At 49.8% G+C, this 20,759-nt stretch overlaps 1 protein-coding gene across 3 annotated transcripts in view; it reads left to right on the forward strand.

The window, feature by feature from the left end:
* Window positions 1-40: 40 nt before the first annotated feature.
* Window positions 41-20,759, forward strand: part of SHROOM2 (shroom family member 2) — a 157,579-nt gene continuing 136,860 nt past the window's right edge. The window contains exon 1 of one of the 3 annotated variants that reach the window (XM_023249376.2): window positions 41-414. In XM_023249376.2, the coding sequence (XP_023105144.2) occupies window positions 250-414 (165 nt within the window). In that variant the 5' untranslated portion in view covers window positions 41-249. The remainder of the gene's footprint in view (window positions 415-20,759) is intronic. The other 2 variants (XM_023249375.2, XM_023249374.2) reach the window with 2 other exon arrangements.

The following is a 20,759-nucleotide window of genomic DNA, read 5'->3' on the forward strand; positions in this document are numbered from 1 at the left end:
GCGCGCCGGCCCCGCCCCCTGCCCGGCCCGCCCTCCTCCGTGCGCCGCGCCGCCCGCTCCCGGCTCCCTCCCTGGCCCCGGCCGGCACTTTCCTCCCAAGTTGCCGCGCAAGTTCGCCACTGGCCGGCGGCGGCAGGAGCGCACGGACCTTCCCTCGCCCTCGGCCTGCCGGGGCTCCCCCGACTGCATGGGCGCGGGCCGGACGGGCCCTGGGGGCTGAGCGGCCGCGCCGCCTCCGCGCCCCGCGCCATGGAGGGCGCCGAGCCCCGCGCGCGGCCCGAGCGCCTGGCCGAGGCCGACGCGCGGGTGGCCGACGGCGGGCGCTTGGTGGAGGTGCAGCTGAGCGGCGGCGCCCCATGGGGCTTCACCCTGAAGGGCGGCCGCGAGCACGGCGAACCGCTGGTCATCACCAAGGTGAGGCGGCTGCGGGACCCTTACGGTGACAACCCAAAGGTGGCCTCGGGGCGGCGGACTCGCCGGGGGTGGGGGCGCCGGAGGGGCGGGCGGATCGCGCCCCCAGCGCCGGGGCGCGGGTCTGCCTGGGTCACCTGCGGGGACCGGAGCACCGGGACACGCATAGGTGCGTGGTCCCGGCGCCACCCCGGCCGCTCGGCGGCGGCTCCCAGCCCTGCTCACTCTAAGCGCCGCGCAGAGTTTAAATGGCTCCAGTTCCGGGTCCCCTCCCCCCCCCCCTTCAAGAAGGGACCTGGCTGGGTCCCCTGTCACTCCCGGCTTCTCCAGCGGCGGCCTGCACCTGTGGGGCTGCCCAGAGATTGGAGAGGGCCCACTGCACGTGCCAGGGGGTGGACTGAACTCTCCCGATCTGTGTTTGCCACTGTAGGCCCTTGGTTCTGCACCCCTTGAACCTGTACCCCTTATCGCTGAGAAAGCCAGACTAGCAGCTGTCGCCATCCCAGCTTCTCGATTCCCATCAGCCCATCAATATTTACTGACTTTCGGCTTCCAGCCCTAGATCCACGGCGTTCTGGATACCTGCAGAAACGTACCGAAACTTTCAGCGTCCTTTTTAAAAGCGGGACTTGAGCTCCAATAACAAGTTTCTAATAGGTCTAATCAGGAATGTGTTTCGCGGGGTGTGGGGGGGGGGGGGGAAAGAGGCTGCTTTAGCGCTGTGAATTCTCTTGTCTCAGAACAGAAATCGAACTTGAAATTTACCAGCTGGACTTGTATTGATCTGTGAAGACACACAAACAACAAACCCATCATCCTGTTTTCTTCTGGTTAAAAGTGTCAGTGTCTCTGGGCAGGGTTGGATCAGGCCATTCCTAGGGACAAAGTTCCCTTTAAAATGTAAAAATTCTTGGCTATTACCAGAGTTTGAAGGTGAGTTGCTGGGTTGTTTTGTTTTGTTTTGTTTTTCTTTTTCTGCTTTCCTGCTTCCCTGCAGCAGGAAGGTATAAAGTCACTCCTAACCCACCCCACCGGTAATGAATTTGAGCAGTGGTGTGGCTTTGTTGTGCATATAGCAAATGAGACCCCAAACTTTTCTGTTCTACATTTTCTCCTGTTTTTAGATTTACAGAACCAGAGAGTCTGAGAGGAGGCTTGTTTAGATGTGCGCTGAATTTATGTTCAACTGGGAAAAGAGGCTATCATTGCTATAAATTGGACTAATGTGTAACCCATTAACGAATTCAGTTCTTTGCAAAGATGGTACACACTTTGCCCCGCAAGGGCACTTTCCTGCATAAATGCATATTAAAGAATGTTAAGTTGTGCCTTTTTAATAAAGGTTTTACAGGGCATTTCTGATGGTAAAGGTTGAGAAGATAATTAGGTCTTTAGCATCTCATGTGTTTCTTCAAAAAAAAAAAAAGATATACACAATTCAACGTATCTTAGACTTGTCATTATAAGTAGGTGGAATAAATTGTAACACGTTAGTTAAGGTGAAATCTTGCCTTTTAAGCATACACAGTGTAAGAAACTTGGAAGTCACCATAAACTGAAATTCCGGGGGCCTGGATGGCTCAGTCGATTAAGCGTCAGACTCGGTTTCGCCTCAGGGGTTCGTGGGTTCAAGCCCCGCATCATCGGGCTCTGTGCTGTGCAGAGCCTGCTTGGGCTTCTCTCGCTCTGTCTCACGCTCCCACGCCTGCATGCTCTCTTTCTCCCTCAAAATAAATAAATAAACTTAAAAACTCTGAAATTCAGTTGTTTTATCAGAAGCTGGAGAAGGGGATTCTTGAGCACACCCTCCTTCCTAAAAACCCTGGTGTGTTCTACCTGGCCTCCTGTTCCCTGTGTCCAAAGGACCCCATTCTAGACCGAAAGAGGTGGGCAGTAAAACTCCGTAAATAACGCACCAGGGCCTTTTTGGGGCATGTGAAGCCGTTTGTTCGTGATTTGGCCTGCCGGTTAGCTTCCACGCTACTTGCCAAGGCGTTGTTCCTTTTCGTTTTGAAAGTTTTTGTGACTAGGCCACCAGCACTGTGTGCTCGTCCTTTCCAGATTGTGTTTCCGGATTTTGCAGGGCTAAAAATGTTTGTGATTCTCACCTGAGATGCTCATCCGTCTCCCCCTTAAACTGCTGCTTAGTTTGTGTAGCTGCTCCAGTGTGAGCAGCTTTGGTGGTTTCTTTACTTAGAGTGGAGAGGATTCGGGAGGGTTTGGGGCTTCTGTACTAAGTTCCCATGTACACTTGGATACACTGGTAGAGGTACGTGCTCACACATGCGTGTATTATATATTTTTAACTACCTGTTGTGTGGCATGGTATTGGCAGTATTTCACATGCCTGTCCTTTCCGTTGGATTAAGTCATCAATGATGCTTGGTTACCCTGCACCAGCTGGTAATGAACTGTTGCATGATTAGAAAAGGATGAAGGAAAGTGTGTCCATTTAGAACCACCGAGAGTGGGAATTGGCTGTTGTGAGAGAGACTGCGGAAGATTGTTCCGCTTGTAGAATTTGGATGGATCCAAGTTGTGAATCTTCCTCTCAGTAGCTACTGAAAAATCTTGGGGGCTCATCATAACAATTGTTATTGGGGGCCCAAATAAATAATAATTGTTCTAATAGGGGTGGGGGTTTTTTTGGATTAAAAAAAAACCCCTCATAATCAACTATTTTACAGATAAGATCCTAGGGATATCATACGACTCATTTTCTATGTAACAGAGTCTGACGTGGGGGTAGCTTGATCAGGTGTAAGGTAACGTGCTCTTTTTATGATAATGGGGGTCTGATTTGAAAGCCTCATCAGAGTGCATGTCTTAGCCCTGGAAGAAATGCTAAGAACAGGGCTGGTTCAGCCCGTGATCTTCGGATCAAGTTTTGTCAGCCTATTTTACTTTACTTTTTAAATTTTATTTTGAGAGAGAGAGCAGGGATGAGCAGGGGAGGGGCAGAGAGCGAATCCTGAGCTGTCAGCAGAGCCCATCAGGGCTGTATCTCAGGAATCCTGAGATCATGACCTGAGGTGAAACCGAGTCGGATGTTTAACTGATTAGTGACCCAGGCACCCCTGTCAACCTTTTTATTTTTATTTTTTTTTCTTCAATGTTTTTATTTATTTTTGGGACAGAGAGAGACAGAGCATGAATGGGGGAGGGGCAGAGAGAGAGGGAGACACAGAATCCGAAACAGGCTCCAGGCTCTGAGCCATCAGCCCAGAGCCTGACGCGGGGCTCGAACTCACGGACCTCGAGATCGTGACCCGGCTGAAGTCGGACGCTCAACCAACTGCGCCACCCAGGCGCCCCCCCCCCCCCCCCCCCGTCAACCTATTTTATAGATGCAACAGCTAAGGCAAAGGGAAGTTAAACGGTGTGCCCTGAGATAACAAAACTGGCAAGCCCTGAGAAGGCCCCCAAGGGCCAGCTCTTGACCCCAAATGACCCCATTTCCCCTCCGTTCCACCTGTTCTGTCCTGGAAACACTTGCAGCGCTATTATTAAATGACTTCATCCCATCCATTAAATGAGGGTCTTTCCACCGATACTCTGGTCTGTGTCCTTCTCTATGGTGGGGGCTGTTCTGCACTTGGTAGGATGTTCGGAAGCATCCCTGGTCTCCACTCAACGTGATGCCACTGGTACACCCCCCCTCAGGTGTGACGGCCAACAAAAGTCTCCAGACGCTGTCAGATGTCTGTCCTCTGCGGGCAGAATTGCCCTCGTTAGATTAACAGTGTGGTCGCCTTTGTTTTAAAAAAGACTTTAGCTTTCAAAGCTCATGCTTCGTTCTTCTCTGTGAAGACACTGGCCTTTTGGGTGGTTTTGTGAGGGGCTGTTTTCTTCCCAAGTGCTGGCCCTGATAATAGACTTTATTTACATAGTAAAAGTCAAACAAATAGTTGCTTCATCTGCACTTTTGTAGCTGGAGAAAGGAAATGAAGCTGGAACTGGGTGCTGTTTCTGGGCGTTCATTGGGGCTACGGGGTAAAGACAGTCTTTTCTTTGGGTCTAGTTTGAAGTCAAAGGGATACTTAACTTCCCGGGAGTGACATTCTTGGAATTTGAAGTGCCTGTGTGAAGTCCCACCAGACTTCCGCTGGAAGGTGGGAGCCACATTTGTATCCACGCAGGACCTTTCCCCCTGCTTGTAACTTGACTTTTCACGACGGCTACAAAATTACAGTGCTGCTGTTTTTACGTGCTCCTGGCCGAGAGGGAGCAGGAACGATGTCTGTGTCCTAAGAAACCACAAAGATTTTGACTTGTTAGTATTTCCGAGGCCACATTTTGATGTGGGTTATCTGGGGACCCGGGTAACATGGTCCCCTGTTTCTAACGTGGTCCCCTGTTTCCTTTCTCCATGGATGCAGCGAATGTAAAACATCAGTGGGGGTAGGGGAGGGGCCTGATTTCTAAAAAGTCACTAGAGGGCCTAGAATTTCAAATGGGCGGATGGGGACTCGTCAGGGAGCACTCCGCAGGAGCTGGGTGTCAGTAGGCCTCCTGCAGCGGCAGGAATGTTTGCTAAGGGGGGAGGATTGAGGCTCCGGTCCCTCCCTGAAGAAGGCCCTCACCTTAGCCAGAAGCACCAAAGAAGACATGAATTGGGGCCTGCTGTGGTCCCAAGGCTGGCTCGTTTGGGAAGCCGCCGACTTTGAGGTTGCCTTTGGGGGACACAGCCACCCTAGAGCAGGGCGGGAGGGCTGTGGCTGGGGATCCCCGCAGCCTGGCTCACCCTCTCAGGGGGCTTCAGGCCATTAAAACATTTGTCTGGATATGAGACAGAGTCCTTAGATGTCCTTTGTAGTTTGGATAGTGAGGGTAGGATGGAAGGGAATCGGGGCGCCTATTTTGGATGGAGGTCACACAGCCAGGTGGCAGAAGTCCTATGTAAACTGTTAGAGCTCCTGATAGCAGGAGGCTCCCGGCAAAGACCGGCCGTCAGTGGTGGGTGGGTGTGGGAGGTGCCGACCGCCTGATGTCCCGTCCTTAGTGGTTTGAAAAGAGGTGCCATGTTAGGGGACCCGGCTGAGTCACCGTCATTGGTGACGGGAAAGGTTGGATAGTGGCCGCCTTGGTGAGGACGAGTTGTCGGCCTCACGTGTCTGTGTTTGCCCCCCACCCCAGCCAAGTTCTTTGTCAGATATCAGTAAAGGTTGCAGGAAAGAGGGAGCTGATGATGGGAGGGGATCGGGGACTGACAAACGTCAGCTCTTCTGGATTTTGCTCTGGATTTCTGCGTGAAGGCCCGTCGGCATCAGTGTGTGCGGCTGCTTCGTGGCCCTGGACAGCAGCAAATGGCCCGTGGCTGGGCTGCGCCGACTCCGGGGACGCAGGGCCGGGGTGCCGTGCTGGCTGTTCCTCCATCGTGCCACCCCAGCCACTTTCCGAGGCCAGCCACCCTTCTCTGAGTTGTTAGGAGGAGTGGGATTCTGAAGACTCGTTTGTATTTAAGCGTCGTTGGTGCAGTTACAAGAAAAAAAAAAAGAGGTGAGTCTTCTTTCGTGAGCTGAAAGCCACTTTCAGCTGGTAGACCTGCTTGCCAGCTGGCCTATCCCGTGTGTCTCTATTACCCTGGCCCGGTCCCCGCCTCACACACTTGACCTGCTCCTCGTCCTTAGTCCTCCCGAGGTGTGTTGGGTGCGGGAGCAGGAAGTCAGGGAGTCCGATGGCCTGTCCCAAGGTCTGCTGGCTGTCAGCTTCAGCCGGTGCAGACTTCTTCCTTAGACGGGAATTGTGCTGACCTCAGGTCTAGAAATCCGGAGGCTTCCGTGCTGTGAAAAGCTGTGCACTTGAGTTGTGCACACCTCCACACCATGTTGGATTTGGGCTTCCCGGTTCAGTCGTGAGTCGTTCTTAACGTGTCCAGACATTGGTCTTTTGAAAAAAAGAAAACTAGTTTGCCCGAGCATGGTAATGAAACACTCCTAAAAGTAGTCGTTTTCACCTTGTCCCCAGGAGCTGGGATTTCTTAACTTCCCTTCCTGTTCCCTGGCCACAGAAGCTGGGCGCCCTGCTTGGGAAGGGCTGGCTTTTCTGTTTGGAGAGCGTTTTGGACTTGCGGTCTTGCCAAAGTTGTTTTGTGTCAGCATGCAAATAAACCTGGAGTTGTGCATTTCTTAGGGCCTCTGTGGATCTTTTCTTCTTGTACACTGGGAACACTGTAAACATTCGACAAGATAATTTCAGGATTGAAAAGACGAATAGACTTTTTATTCAGGTCTCACTTCTTTCAAACACTGTGGTCAGGAGCAGGGGGCGGGGGGACCCTTGGAGGAGAAATTCTGCAAGCCGCCGCCCTTCCAGGCTAAAAACTTTCATCCACAGGAAGGAATTTTGAAAGAGCTGAGGGTTCTACATTGCTCTCTTTGGTCTTTTTAAAACGTTGCCAGTGTCTAACACTGGTATGTTCTGGAAGAATTGTTTTCCCATTACCTCGTTAGATCAGATATTTGCATTGTCTTATAGTACGTCAAGCGTCTTCTGTTTGCTGGTGTGATTATTAAGGCTTCACTTTGGGTAATGTATCTTGGTAGAAGGACGATAGGGCATCATCAAAAAAAAAATAATAATAATTGGACTCACCTTATTTTAGGTTCAGACAAATAAAGTGGTTCTGAAAAGGCAGGATGTTCTGTATTGTAACAGAGAAGTAACATTTTCTTTACCTGGGTTTTCTATTATCATTGTTAATTATTGTTATTAAATCCCAGGCCCTGCAGATTCTGTGTGCTTTAAAGGCAACATTTTTACTTACTCATGGAAGGAAAGGGATGAAAGGTTAGTGTATCTTTTTGAGTTTTGTTTTCATTTTCATCAAAGTGGCTCTTGCACAGTTTAAATAATCAAAGTTCTTTGGGGCCTGTCATCGTACCCGGAGCTCGCCCTGCTGCCCTTTCCCCATCCCTGCAGACAACAACTGAAACTTTCTGGCTGATGTCTTTTGACATTTGCTTACATTCTCTGTTGCTGCTACTTGTATTTGTTCCTGTTGACTTCCAACTATATCGAAAATTGGGAGTTAGCCTTTTTTTCTGCACACCTCCTTCCCACCACCCATCCAGACCCATTTCTTCCCACCATGCATGCCACACTCCCAATCTGATGACTTCATCATTCTGGTTAGAAGAGGGTTTTTCAGCTTTCGCACTGTAGACATGGAGGGTCCCATACAGGTTGCCCTGGAACAACGTGGGTTTGAACTGTGCAGATTCACTTACACATGGATTTTTTTTAATACAATACAGTACTGTAAATATGTTTTATTCTGATTTTCTTTATTTTTTAAAAAGATTTTAGTTTCAAGTAATCTCTACACCCAACATGGGACTTGAACTCCCAACCCCAAGGTCAAGAGTCGCATGCTCCACCAACTGAGCCAGCCCGGAGCCCTTCCTTAGGATTTTCTTAATCACGTTTTTTTGGATACAGTATATAGTATATAATAGGATACAGTATATAGTATATAGTATACAATATATATATATAGTATATAGTATATAATACATGCAATATATATATAGTATATATTATATAGTATATATATTATATATATTATAGTATATAGTATATATATAGTATATATAGTATATAGTATATAATACATACAATATACAAAGTATGTGCAACATATAAAGTTTATGTCAGGCCTCCAGCCAACAGTCGCCTATTAGTAGTTAAGATTTGGGGGAGTCAGAAGTTATACACTTAACTTTCGACTGCATGTGGGGCTGGTCAGCGCCCCTCACCCCCTTGCTGTTCAAGGGTCAGGAGTAATTCTTTGTTGGGGTTGGGGGGACTGTCCCATACGTTGTAAGATGAGTAGCTTCCCTGGCCTCTACCCGCTAGATGCCATTACTATCCTCACTCTGGCTGTGACAACCACATGTGTCCCCAGACATTGCCAGATGTCCCTTGGGGGGGCAAAATCACCCCCTTTAACTTTTGCCCCGAGTTGACAGGAGTCAGTGCTTGCATATTTTGACGGCCAGTGCTATCACTGCTGAGCCTGGTGGTACAAACTATGATTACTTTTCCTATGCAAGTTTTCATTCTCAGTGGGGTTAATGGTAGTTTTGTTTCTTTGCTTGATTTCCTATACAGTTACCATTGATTCATGTTCCAGATCATCCCCAATTGTGAGAAAAATAATTTTAATAATTTTTAAAAATTGTTTATGTGTTTTTGAGAGAGAGAGAGAGACAGACAGACAGACAGACTGTGTGAGTGGGAGAGGGGCAGAGAGAGAGGGAGACAGAGAATCTGAAACAGGCTCCAGGCTCTGAGCTGTCAGCACAGAGGCCGACACGGGGCTCGAACTCACAAACCGTGAGATCATGACCTGAGCTGAAGTCGGACGCTTAACCGACTGAGCCACCCAGGCCTCCCTGCCACACACATTTTTAATATGTTTAAATACACAGGTCTTTGAAGACCTTCTCTGCCTGAAAAAAATTTTCTTTTTGTAAGTTTATTTATTTATTTTGAGGGAGAGAGAGAATCCAAAGCAGGCTTATGCACTGCCAGCACAGAGCCCAATGCGGGGCTCGAACCCACAGACCACGAGATCATGACCTGAGCTGAAACCAAGAGGCAGATGCTTAACCGACTGAGCCACCCAGGCGCCTCTCATTTCTCTTTCTTTCATATCTTTGTGTTTTTGTTCTTCTTGGGAAGTTTCCACAACCTTATCTTCCAGTCCTTACATTGAGTTTTACAATTGCGCTCTCCTTTCTTTCTGATTACACAAAGTTTTTAGTGTTGTTCTTGAATGTTCCTTTCATTTTTCTTTTTAATCCCCTACTGATTTTGCTTCATGTTTTTTCTTTCATATCTTTGAGGATATTAGGCAGATTTTTTTTTTTAAGATTTCTTTCCGCATAGCTTGAGTTTCTGAGCTCTGCTGCATTTTTGTTTGTGTTGGCTTCTCTTTTCCCTGTGAAATGCTCTCTGCAAATGTTCCGTGATCCTCCTATCTGCAGGTATTTGAGTGACTGGGTGACTGGGGCGCCTGGGTGGCTCAGTGAGTTAGATGTCCGACTCTTGATTTTGGCTCAGGTCACGATCTCACGGTTTGTGAGATTAAACCCTCATCGGGGCTCTGCGCTGCCAGTGTGGAGCCTGCTTGGGATTCTCTCTCTGCCTCTCTCTCTCTCTCAAATACAAAATAAGTAAACACACACACACACACACACACACACACACACACACACACAAAAGGTGACCAAAGCGTTATTTGGAAGCTCTGCGTGCGGCTGAGTGATATGCGAGGCTGCTTCCGTGGAGACTCCTTTAAGGCCATCGCTTCAGCTGGTTGTTCTGGGCTGATCCTGTCCTTGTCACACGGTCATTCCCCCCTCTACTGAAAATAAGTATCTGGTGTCCGGCAGATTTGAAAGGTGCTGTGAGGGCTACCAGTTCAGAGGATGCCTGCTTTGCTCAGCGAGCTGGAAGTGGTCACTTCTCCATCGTGTGGCCACAGGGGTCCCAGTTTGTTGGGAAGGTCTTCCCGACTGTTAAGTGGCATTGCCTGTGTTCCAGGCTGGATCTTGCACTCTGTTCTTAACCTTTTCTTTTCTTTTCTTTTTAAATGTTTGTTTCTTTTTGAGAGAGCGGGGAGTGGCAGAGAGAGAGGAAGACAGGATCCGAAGCAGGCTCTGTGAGGGGAGGGTGGGTGGCCAAGTGCTGGATGATGTCAGGGATTGGACCTTCCTCCTAGTCGAATTGTCCTTTCCTTAACTGCCTGGGTTAAAGTGCAGGAGATGTTGCCTGGGAGGGTAACACGTTAAATCTTCATTAGCAGGGCTGCTGTTATCAGATTAATTAATTATAATCCTGTATGGCGGACTATTTCTCCCCTCTGGGGAACAGGATTTAGATGGGTTAGGCCATCAAACAGAGATAAAGATAAGTGCAGAGTCAGAGTGGTCTCCGGAGGAAGGTGGAGTCGGTGTGGGGATGTGAGCCAGAGGAGAGGAGGGTCTCTTCTGTGTCAGGTGCTGGGGAGCCCGGAGAGCGTGCGGGCGAGGGAGGACAAGGTTACCGCACTGGTAACCAACCCTCCCTGACTTGCGAAGGAGGTGAGGGTGCTTCCTTGCCTCTGGCTTGCAGATGCCAGAGCTGATGAAATTCTGCATCTGTTTATGTTAATTGTGCATATGTTCGTACATTCGTAAGAACGGAGATCCTTATCTGTGCTAATTGTACATATGCTTATACGTTTTTAAGCATAGTGATTGTTCTTGGGGCAGCAACATTAAAACCATCTTGAAAAAATTGAAAATAAAGGAAATGATTGATCAGTAGCCCAAAACATAATCATCTTATTTCTGGTGGTACAGCTATGTTGATTCATTTTCCCTGTCTCTGAAATTCTTCCCTTTACACCACATACGTCTAATTATTCATTGCTTGGAGACGCCCGAGTGGCTCAATCAGGTAAGCATCTGAGGCTTTGGCCCAGGTCGTGCACTCCCGGTTTGTGAGTTTGAGCCCCGGGTCCTCAGGCTCTGTGCTGACTGCTCACAGCCTGGAGTCTGCTTTGGATTCTGTGTCTCCCTCTCTCTCTGCCCCTGCCCGCTCACTGTCTCTCACTTTCTCAAAAATAAGTTAACATTAAAAAAATTTTTATAATTATTCATTGCTTGAAGGTAACTCTCCTAACATTGTATCATCAACAATCTTTGGAATCAGATGAAGCTTAGCTCTGTGTATGCCCTTTGGAATTTTTAAAATGACATGTTTTAGGGGCACCTGGGTTGAGCGTCCCAATCTTGGTTTTGGCTCAGGTCATGATATAATGGCTTTGTGGGTTCAAACCCTGCACTGGGCTCCGTGCTGACAGTGCAGAGCCTGCTTGGGATTCTCTCTCTCTCCCTCTCTGTCTTCCCCTCCCCCACTAGTGCTGTCTCTGTCTCTCTCAAAATAAATAAGCTATAAAAGTAAGTAAAATTGACAAGTTTTATTGTGAAATATATTGAGTTTTATTATTCAGTTTTTTTTAGACAGACCTAGATCTTCAAAAGCCCTAACTTCTGGAAAACTGGCTGTATTGGTAAAATATGTCATTCTTTAAAACAGCTCTGCAGGGGCGCCTGGGTGGCTCAGTCGGTTAAGCGTCTGACTTCAGCCAGGTCACAATCTCGCGGTCCGTGAGTTCGAGCCCCGCGTCGGGCTCTGTGCCGACAGCTCAGAGCCTGGAGCCTCCTTCGGATTCTGTGTCTCCCTCTCTCTGCCCCTCTGCCACTCATGCTCCGTCTCTGTCTCTCAAAAATAAATAAGCATTAAAAAAAAAAACAAAAAACACACAACTGTGTGCTTTTTGGGTATGTGCCGCTTTTCTTTTAATTTCTCTTCATGTTTACGCGTCCTGGGCCTCGAGTGAAAGTTTGGGAAGGAAACATCTGGACTCGGAAAGATAGGCCTGCTGCTGCTGCTTGAATCGTATTTGTTTTGTGTCCATGTAGCCACAAGGAGCTCACAGCTGCTGCTGCTGGGGTCGGGTCGGGGGGCCGTTTCCGTCCCCCTCGTCCATCCTCAGTGACTGGTGTGCAGGAGACGATAATCACCACCTGATACCACACAGGTGCACTGTCCGTTCTCTGCTGGATACTCAGGATGCCCTCCTTGTGCCCTAGAGACGTCCGGTTTTCCAGAGCTCAGTTCTCAGACTCGCCGTGGCTGCACTTGCCATCTGAAGAAGACGTCTACTCACAAGAAGACTTACTGTGTCCTTTCTTTGTGACCGTCGTACAAACAGCCTTGACCGGCTCTTTCCCTCACCATGTACTGTAGTGTTGGTTTCTCCGGAAGGTTCCTCCTTTATTTGTCTCTCCTCTCTGGCATCTAGGTACCATCAAGTGCTTCCTTGCAAGGGCACGTGTGCACGTGCCCCTTCCACCTCCGGGTGCACTTCGACTTGGGCAGTGGCCCTGCAGACCCCCTGTGATCCAGGCGGAGATGACTCCGCTTCCTTTTTGCCTTTACCTTCTTTCTCCGTCTCTCCTGGATTTCCAGTCCTGTCGACGCTTCATCCCCAGATCTCAGCGTCACTCATGGTGGCTTGCCCTCCTTCCACAGCCAGCCGATCACCAAGTCCTTTGGAGCCTAAATGTCTTGTGTTTGTTGCTCCTTCTTCACTCCCAGTGTCCCTGCCTCCAGTGTCATGTGCCCGGACAGTCTCTTGCACACTGCCTATGGCCTGTGTGTCAGACTGTTCTAGAACTCCGGCAGTGGATATGCCAGCACGCTAAGTGGTTCCTCAGGCTCTTCCTGGAAAGGCCTCAGGAGCCCCTCGCGTTACACCTCAGCTGGGTCTAGAAGGTTCTTTTGGCTTTTAGCATCTGTCCGTTTCCCAGCCTCATCTGCTGCTTTCCTCCCTCCTGCCCTGACCCTTTAGTCCAGCACTGTCCCATGTGGTAGCCGCTCGTCATATGTGGCCGCTGAGCACTTGAAAGGTGGCTAGGCCAAATTGAGATGGACTGTAAGTTTAAAAACACACTGGATCTTAGACTTAGTGTGGAAAAAAAAAGACAAAGTAGCTCATTACTAATTCCTTTATATTGTATACTTGTTGAGATGACCATATTTTGGCTCCATTGGGTGAGATCAATATATTCTGAAATTAACTTCATATATACTTTTTTGCTTTCTTAAATGCAGTTCCTGCAAAATCGGAAGTTCTAGGTGTGGCTCTTAACTGTGTTTCTATTGGACGGCTGTGCTTTAGGCCCTTGTTAGGCAAAGTATGGTCCTACAAGCTTGTGAGAAACGCAGACCCTCAAGCTGCACCCCAGACCTGCCGAACCACAATTTGCATTTTAACAAGGTGTGCACTTGGGGCCGTCATCACGTGTTCACGACTTCGAGCCCCACGTCGGGCTCTGTGCTGACTGCTCCGAGCCTGGAGCCTGCTTCGGATTCTCCGTCTCCCTCTCTCTCTCTGCCCTTCCCCTGCTTGTGCTCTGTCTCGAGAATAAACAAACTTAACAAAACAAACAAACAGAAAACCCCAAAGGTCTACAGCTGACTCAGAGGCATGGTCCAGATTGCCAAGTGCTGCTTTGGAGAGCTGTTTGCTGGTCCCCAACATCCTGTGGTGTTTGAGGCTTTGCAAGGGTTTTTGTCCTGCTTTGTCTCCGAGACGCTCGTGGCCGCATGGAAGGCTGTGCTCCTTTTCCACCTCCCAGGCAAAGCGGCCCCTGGCCCTTCCTCCCCACCAGCCACAGTATGCCCACAGTGGCCTTCGTGGGCCTGTCTAATCGAGGACCCTGCAGCATCCTTGAGCCCGATGGACTGGGACATCCCTGAGGTTGGAAACTGGCCATCCCTTGCCCCTGATGCCCCAGTGCATTGCCTAGCAGGTGGTAAAAAGGGCACCGGTCAAGAATTGACACCTGTCACCGTGCCAGCGTCCTGCTGCTGCTTTGTTTCTGGTGTGGGACTTGGGGGTGAAGGTCATGGTACCTCCAGGACCACAAAAGTCACGCGCGGCGGCACTTTCATGAGCCAGGGCCACGGGGCCCGCGGGGAGGCCGCGAGTCTGGGGCGACTGTAATGGAGGGACCTTCAGCGTTTCTAAAGAACAAGACCGTGCGTGTTGGAAAGGCGCTACGGAGTGATGCTTTCTAGGCCTCGGGGCGCCTGGGCGGCTCAAGTCGGCTGAGCGTCCAACTCTAGATTTCAGCTCGGGTCATCATCTCCCGGTTCGTGAGATCGAGCCCCGCCTCGGCTCCTCGCTGACAGTGCGGAACCTGCTTGGGATTGTCTCTCTTTCCCTCTCTTTCTCTCTGCCCCTTCTCCCCCTCACAGTAAAGAAGCATTTAAAAAGAAGAAGAAGAAGGAGTGATGCTTTCTAGGCCTCGTGGCAACACGGCAGAAGCCCGAGCCTGGAGTAGGCAGGGGATGGAGAGCCAGAACACAGAACCGCCTGGGTGCCGGTCTAGACTGGAAAGGACGTGCCCCGTGGCCTAGCAAAAGCAGGAAAATAGGCAAATCACGGCGGTTGCATTAGAACCCGGAGCTGACACTGACTTGCTATTTCCTGGCTTGCGGGTTGCTTGTGACACGGTGGCTGCTGCCCTGTCCTAGAAGGCATGCTCCCACGTTTAAAGGAAGCCCTGCCCAGAGTTTCCTTCCCCTGCCCTCCTGGGCGGCATTTCCCTGTGGTAACTGTGTCTGAGTCCCTTTGTGACCAGACTTCCCTGTCACCAGGAGGTGAGGGGGTGGCCCTCAAGTGTCCGGGAGGCAGGGGCCTGGCTCGTGGCCAGCGTGGGCACAGGCATACCGGGGCACGTACCCGGGGGGCTTGACCCCAACAAGCCCAGGCCTGATGCCACGGGAAGGGTTGTCCTGTGGCTTCACGTGGTGGCCTCACACTGACTTCCTTCCAGTCCTCGCTGCCCGGAGGGCGCCTTATCTCTCGGTCTTTGAGACTTCCTTCAAGTAAATCTGGTATCTCGTGTGTTCTCAGATTAAAGGCGGACTGTGCGATGCCCGAGGAAGCCCGATGCGTGTACTGGGGGGGTTGTAGAGGCTGGGGGGCCAGCCTGTGTTTCTTTTCCCTGGAGTTTTTACATTTTTTGTGTGTATTTATTTTTGAGAGAGAGACACACACACTCTGAGAGGGAGGATGCCCAACTGACTGTGAGCCACCCAGGTGCCTCGAGTTTTTAAAAATGTTTAAAAACTGAGATGTAACTCCCATGCCCTCAGATTCACCCTTTTACATGGAACAATTCAGTGTATTTTAGTACATTTACTTAATTGCACAGGCAACACTGTCTCTAATTCCAGAACATTTTTATCACCCCAAGAGAAATGCCACATCCATCAGCTGTCACTCGCTGCTCCCTCCCTGCCCCCAGCCCCTGACAGCCACTCATGTACGGCCTGTTTCTATGGAGTTGCCTGTTGTGGATACTTAGTATGAGCGGGTCATATAGTACGCAGCCTTTTGCGTCTGGCCTCATGCGCTGAGCTGAGCGTGTTTTCCAGGCCCATCCACGTTGTCGCACGTGCCCGCGTTGCCTCCCTTTTTAGGGCTGAATGCTGTTCCACTGTGTGGATGGAACACATTTTGTTTATCTTTAACTGTGAATGGACAGCGGGTTGTTTTCACTTTTTGGCTCTTGTGAATAATGTGGCTGTGGGTGTTCACACAGCTGCCTTTGTGTAGACCTCCGTTTTCGGTTCTTTGGGGCATTTTACTTGCATTGCGGGCTGGTCACACACACACCCAGGAGTGGTACTTGTGTTTCTAGAACACAGGGGCATCGTACCTCTGATAAATTCAAAGGATAGGGTTGGTCTTTCTGGCTTGGAGGTTGCTCAAACAAAATTAAAAGTAACACTTTTTTAAATCTTAAAAAATTTTTAATGCTTTTTTTTGTTGTTAATTAAGTTTATTTTATTCATTTATGAATGGAAGAGTGCAGGGGAGGGGCAGAGAGAGAGGAAGAGAGAGAATACCAAACAGGCTCCACACTGCCAGCACAGAGCCCAACTTGGGGCTCAAAGCCACAAACTGTGAGATCATGACCTGAGCTGAAATCAGGAATTGGCATGCTTAAATGACTGAGCCACCCAGGTGCCCTCACCTTAAAATTTTTAAAAATCTCCAGGGGCACCTGGGTGGCTCAACTGGTTAAGCATCTGACCTCAGTTCAGGCCATGATCTCACGGTTCATGGGTTCGAGCCCATGTTGGGCTCTGTGCTGACAGCTTGGAACCTGGAGCCTGCTTCCGATTCCGTGTCTCCCTCTCTGTGCCCCTCCCCTGCTCGCACTCTGTCTTTCCCTTTGTCTCAAAAAATAAACATTAAGGGGCTCCTGGGTGGCTTAGTTGGTTAAGCGTCCAACTTCATCTCAGGTATGAACTCGCAGTTTGTGGGGTCAGAACGCCATGGCGGGCTCTGTGCTGACAGCTCAGAGACTGGATCCTGCTTTGGATTCTGTGTCTCCCTCTCTCTCTGCCCATTCCCTGCTCACACTCTGTCTCTCTCTCTCCTTCAAACATAAATAAACATCAAATAAGTAAATATCAAAAAAAAAAAAAACCTTTTGGAGTGCCTGGATGGCTCGGTTGGTGAGGCGACCGCCTTCGGCTCAGGTCATGATCTCACGGTTTGTGAGTTCGAGCCCTGCGTCAGGCTCTGTGCTGACAGCTCGGAACCTGGAGCCTGCTTCAGATTCTATGTCTCCCCCTCTCTCTCTACCCCTCCCCTGCTCACGCTCTGTGTCTCTGTCTCTCAGTAATAAATAAATGTTAAAAAAAATAAAATAAAAAAAAACCTTTTTAATAAGTAAACAAAAAATTGTTTTTTTTTTTTTTAAATCTTCAAATGAACAGTTTTGGAAGCTCATGGGCTTTTGTCTCAATGGCATGAGATGGCATGTGGACCCCTGCTGTGACAAACCCGCTCTCACCTGGGCTCTCAGAACATTCTAGACACAATGTGCCTTGGTCCCTGGCGTCCTCTCTTGTCCTGAGGACGGCAGCTAACACTTTCTGAAGCCTTTCTGTCGGCTGCTGTTTGCTCTCTGAGCATGAGCGAGCAGAATCTCTAATGACTCTGTGAAGTGGGCATTGTTATTTCCCCCGTTTGGTGGGGGGGGGGGGGGTAGAGGTCTGCCAGAAGCAGGGACTGCGCGCGAAGTGCTTGGCAGATGCAGACACGCCTTCCCCGCAGGAGAACATCGTCCCTCCTCCACGGCACCCTGTCCACCTCCATTCTTCTGTTGCCATCCTTGGAGGATGCCCTTTGTCTTAGTGCCGGGTGATTCTGGGGCGTAAACACCCCCGGCGTCCCTCTGGGGCCAAGGGCAGTAACAGACAAGTGAGGCATCTCCCCTGTGGGAGATGAGCTCCTCTCCCACCTCTCCCCTGCTCTCTCCTCTTTCCGGCTTCAAACAGAAATGAAAGCCCCTTGTCTTGGAGCATCTGGGTGGCTCAGTCGTTTAAGCTTCTGACTCTGGACTTCGGCTTGGGTCATCATCTCCTGGTTTGTGAGTCCGAGCCCCAAATTGGGGGCTCTGCACGGAGCCTGTTTCGGATTCTCTCTCTCATCTCTCTGCCTTTCTCTCCCCTTCTCTCTCTCTCTCTCTCTCTCTCTCTCTCTCTCTCTCTCTCTCTCAAATAACTTAAAATCTCTATGTCTTCAATAAACTTAACCTTTTCAGGGTTGGGGACATTGATATTATCTTCATATAGCATTGTAGGGTTTAGAAAGTTTTCTGTCTTTAGAATATTTTATTTTTCTTTTGACCCTTGACTTGTAACAAGCTGCTAGGAGGTTTGACCAGGGCTGTATGTGTTCATAGGTGAGAACCCAAGACCCCCACGGTCCTGCTGTCCAGCCCATTAGGTGGTCAGAACTAGGACTCCCGCCTGGGCCTTGGAGCACGAAAGTGAATAGCTGTGTTTTCTGTGTGAGGTTTTTTGGTTTTTGTTTTTTGTTTTCTTAATGTTTATTCATTTTTGAGAGACAGTGTGAGCAGAGGAGGGGCAGAGAGAGGAGACACAGAACCGGAAGTAGGCTCCGGGCTCTGACGTGTCAGCATAGAGCCTGATGCAGGGCCCAGACTCACGAACAAGATCATGACCTGAGCCAAAGTTGGATGCTTAACCGACTGAGCCACCCAGCTGCCCCTGAGTGACTTTTTTTTTAAAAAAAATCTTTTTTGAGATTCATTTTTGAAGTGTAAGAATTCTCGGGATTTTATAAGATTATATGAGGCCCATTCTCTGAAACCTATATAAAGTACTGTCTCAACTTGACAATAGACCTCTTCATGAGATTTCTATATTTAGATCTTCTTCTATAAACCAGAGGACAGCAAACACACAGGACCAGAGTAAATATTTTTGGTTTTGTGGCTCAAACTGCTGGTCTCTGCAGTTACAGCATGAAAACAGCCATAGACAATACATAAATGAAAGGGCTGTGTGTCAATAAAACCTTTATTTACAAAAGCAGGTGGTGCCCGGGATCTGGCATGGTGGTGGAGGGATTGCCGCCCCCAGCAAGGGATCGTTTTCAAAGTGTGGCCCCCAGACCGGCTGCCTCAGTGTCACCTGGAAACCTGTTAAAAATGCAGTTTTGGCCCTCGCTCTGGACCTCCTGAACCCCAAACTGGGGGGGGTCAGCCGGGAATCGCACGGGTCGCCCTGGTGCTGGCTGAAGCCTGAGCACTGCCGTTTTGAAGAGCTGAGGCCCACTGCCGTGGACATGAGAAGCAACTACAGTCTGCTGACGCTGCTCCAGAAATGTGCGCTTTAACACGGGGCCCAGGCGGTCCGCTGTGCCCTGAAGCGAGACGGAACGTCTAAAACAGCACTTCTCTGCACCGGCAGAGGGGATGCGGGAGATGCCGGGGGACAGAAGGTGGGCCCAGAATGTGGATTCACTTCTGATACCTCATGCACCCTAAAGCCCAGCGTTCCTGGAATTCAGATGCAGGCCTTCTGTTCATAGTTGACACACAGCCCACCACACTTGCAGATGCGTGTTTAGTGTTTGCGGTGAAAAAGTTGAGAGCATATTGATTCCCTCGATATAAGTGTCCAGCCCAGGCAAACGCATACAGATAGCAGACGGGGCAGGTGTCAGGACGGGGCGTGGGGGGGGGGGGTTGGTGACTGCGGATGGGCTCGGCATTTCTTTTGGGGAGCGATAAAAATGTCTTGGAATTCTGGAGTGGTCATAGTTGTAACACTGAGTGTACTAAAAACCACTCCTTTGTATACTTTACAAAGGTGGACTACTTTATGGAATGTGAGTTGGAGCTCCGTAAAGCTGTCCTTGAATAAAAGGAAGTGGGATGAGGCATTCGGGCTCTTTCTTGAGCTGCAAAGACTTAACTGCCAGGATGCCTTCTGGGCCAGTCCCACCCTCTGGGCAGCACGTTAGGGGCCTGCATCCGGCCCCGCATCTTGCCTGTCACAGGATTCCTCTGTGCGTGCTGGGTCAGGCCAGCAGGCAGGAAGCCTGGGGAGAGAGTCAGTGTTCTTCAGGGAGAGTCACCCCTGACAGCTGGGAGGTCCCTGGGCAGGGGGAGCCTCTGTTCCTGTAGGTCGGAGGAAGCAGGAGAGGCCACAGGGGGCGAGGCAGGCGGGAGCCCAGGCTGTTCTCCGAGGACACTGGGAGCCACAGAAGGTATTGAAGCAGCTGGTGGTGGCAGGGGTCACTCTGGCAGCAGAAGGGCAGGTGGGTTCAGGGATGTGGGGAGGAATTGAGAAGCCTCTGGCTGCCAGTGGTGGAGATAGGGGAAAATCCTGGAATCTGAGTGGTACCCCCAAGGCACGGTGGGGGGCAGGGCACCCGACACTGGTGCTGGGAGCATAGATGCTGGTGGTAGCACCCGAGTGCTAACTGTGGGTACAGGTGATACTCCCCTCTCCCCAGCCCACCCGCTTGGGGCGATGACAGTCCTGGCTTCTGGAAGTGCGGAGCCTCCAGAAAGCTCTGACGGGACAGGTGTGTGCAGGGTGGACTTGGCCCTTCTCTTTGCCCAGGTGTGACTGGGGCAATGAGCAGGTGCTGTCTCAACACACTGGCTCAGGCATCTGCCCGTGGGCTTCTGTCCCTCTCCGTTTCCCAACAAACATTTGCCTTGCTTTGCCCCTAAGTGCGTTTTCCATGCTCTGTCCTAACTGCTTGTAGAGGAAAGGAACAGCTGGTTGGAAAAATTCCCTTTTAAGGATAAGAATTATAGGGGTGCCCGGTGGCTGAGTCGGTTAAGCGTCTGACTTCCTCTCAGGTCGTGATATCGTGGTTTGTGGGTTCCAGCCCCGCATCGGGTTCTGTGCTGACAGCTCAGAGCCTGGAGCCTGCTTCAGATTCTGTGTCTCCCTCTCTCTGCCCTTCCCCTGCTCTCTCTCGGTCTCTCTCAAAAATAAATATTAAAAAAAATCTTTTTAAAAAAAGTTCAGTCTCATTGGGAGACCTAGTGAATATCAAACAGCTCTGGGCTGAGCTGCCTGAACTTTGGGGACCCAATTTCAGTAGTAGCATTTAAAGCCAGACCTGCCCTTGTAATTCAGCCCCAAGCTGTACTATTAGTAAATAGTATTAATCCCCAATGAAACTGTAACTCATCAGATGAGTCATTTAATTTTGCACAGATTAATAACCATTCTGGTTGTGTGACTATTGCCAAATTAATTGTACTCTAGGGTAAAAATAGGTTGTGTGAGTGAATGAATCTTCTCCGTGTCTTGTTCTAAAATATGTGTTGTTAACTCTTAATCATCAAGATTGTACTTGAATTGTCATTAAGTAATGAGATTTTATGTTTGGAGTTATGGGTTCAGTTCATGTGTGTAGAATGCTGTGACAGCTT

Source organism: Felis catus, chromosome X, assembly GCF_018350175.1.
Source record: "Felis catus isolate Fca126 chromosome X, F.catus_Fca126_mat1.0, whole genome shotgun sequence".
Taxonomy (NCBI): domain Eukaryota; kingdom Metazoa; phylum Chordata; class Mammalia; order Carnivora; family Felidae; genus Felis; species Felis catus.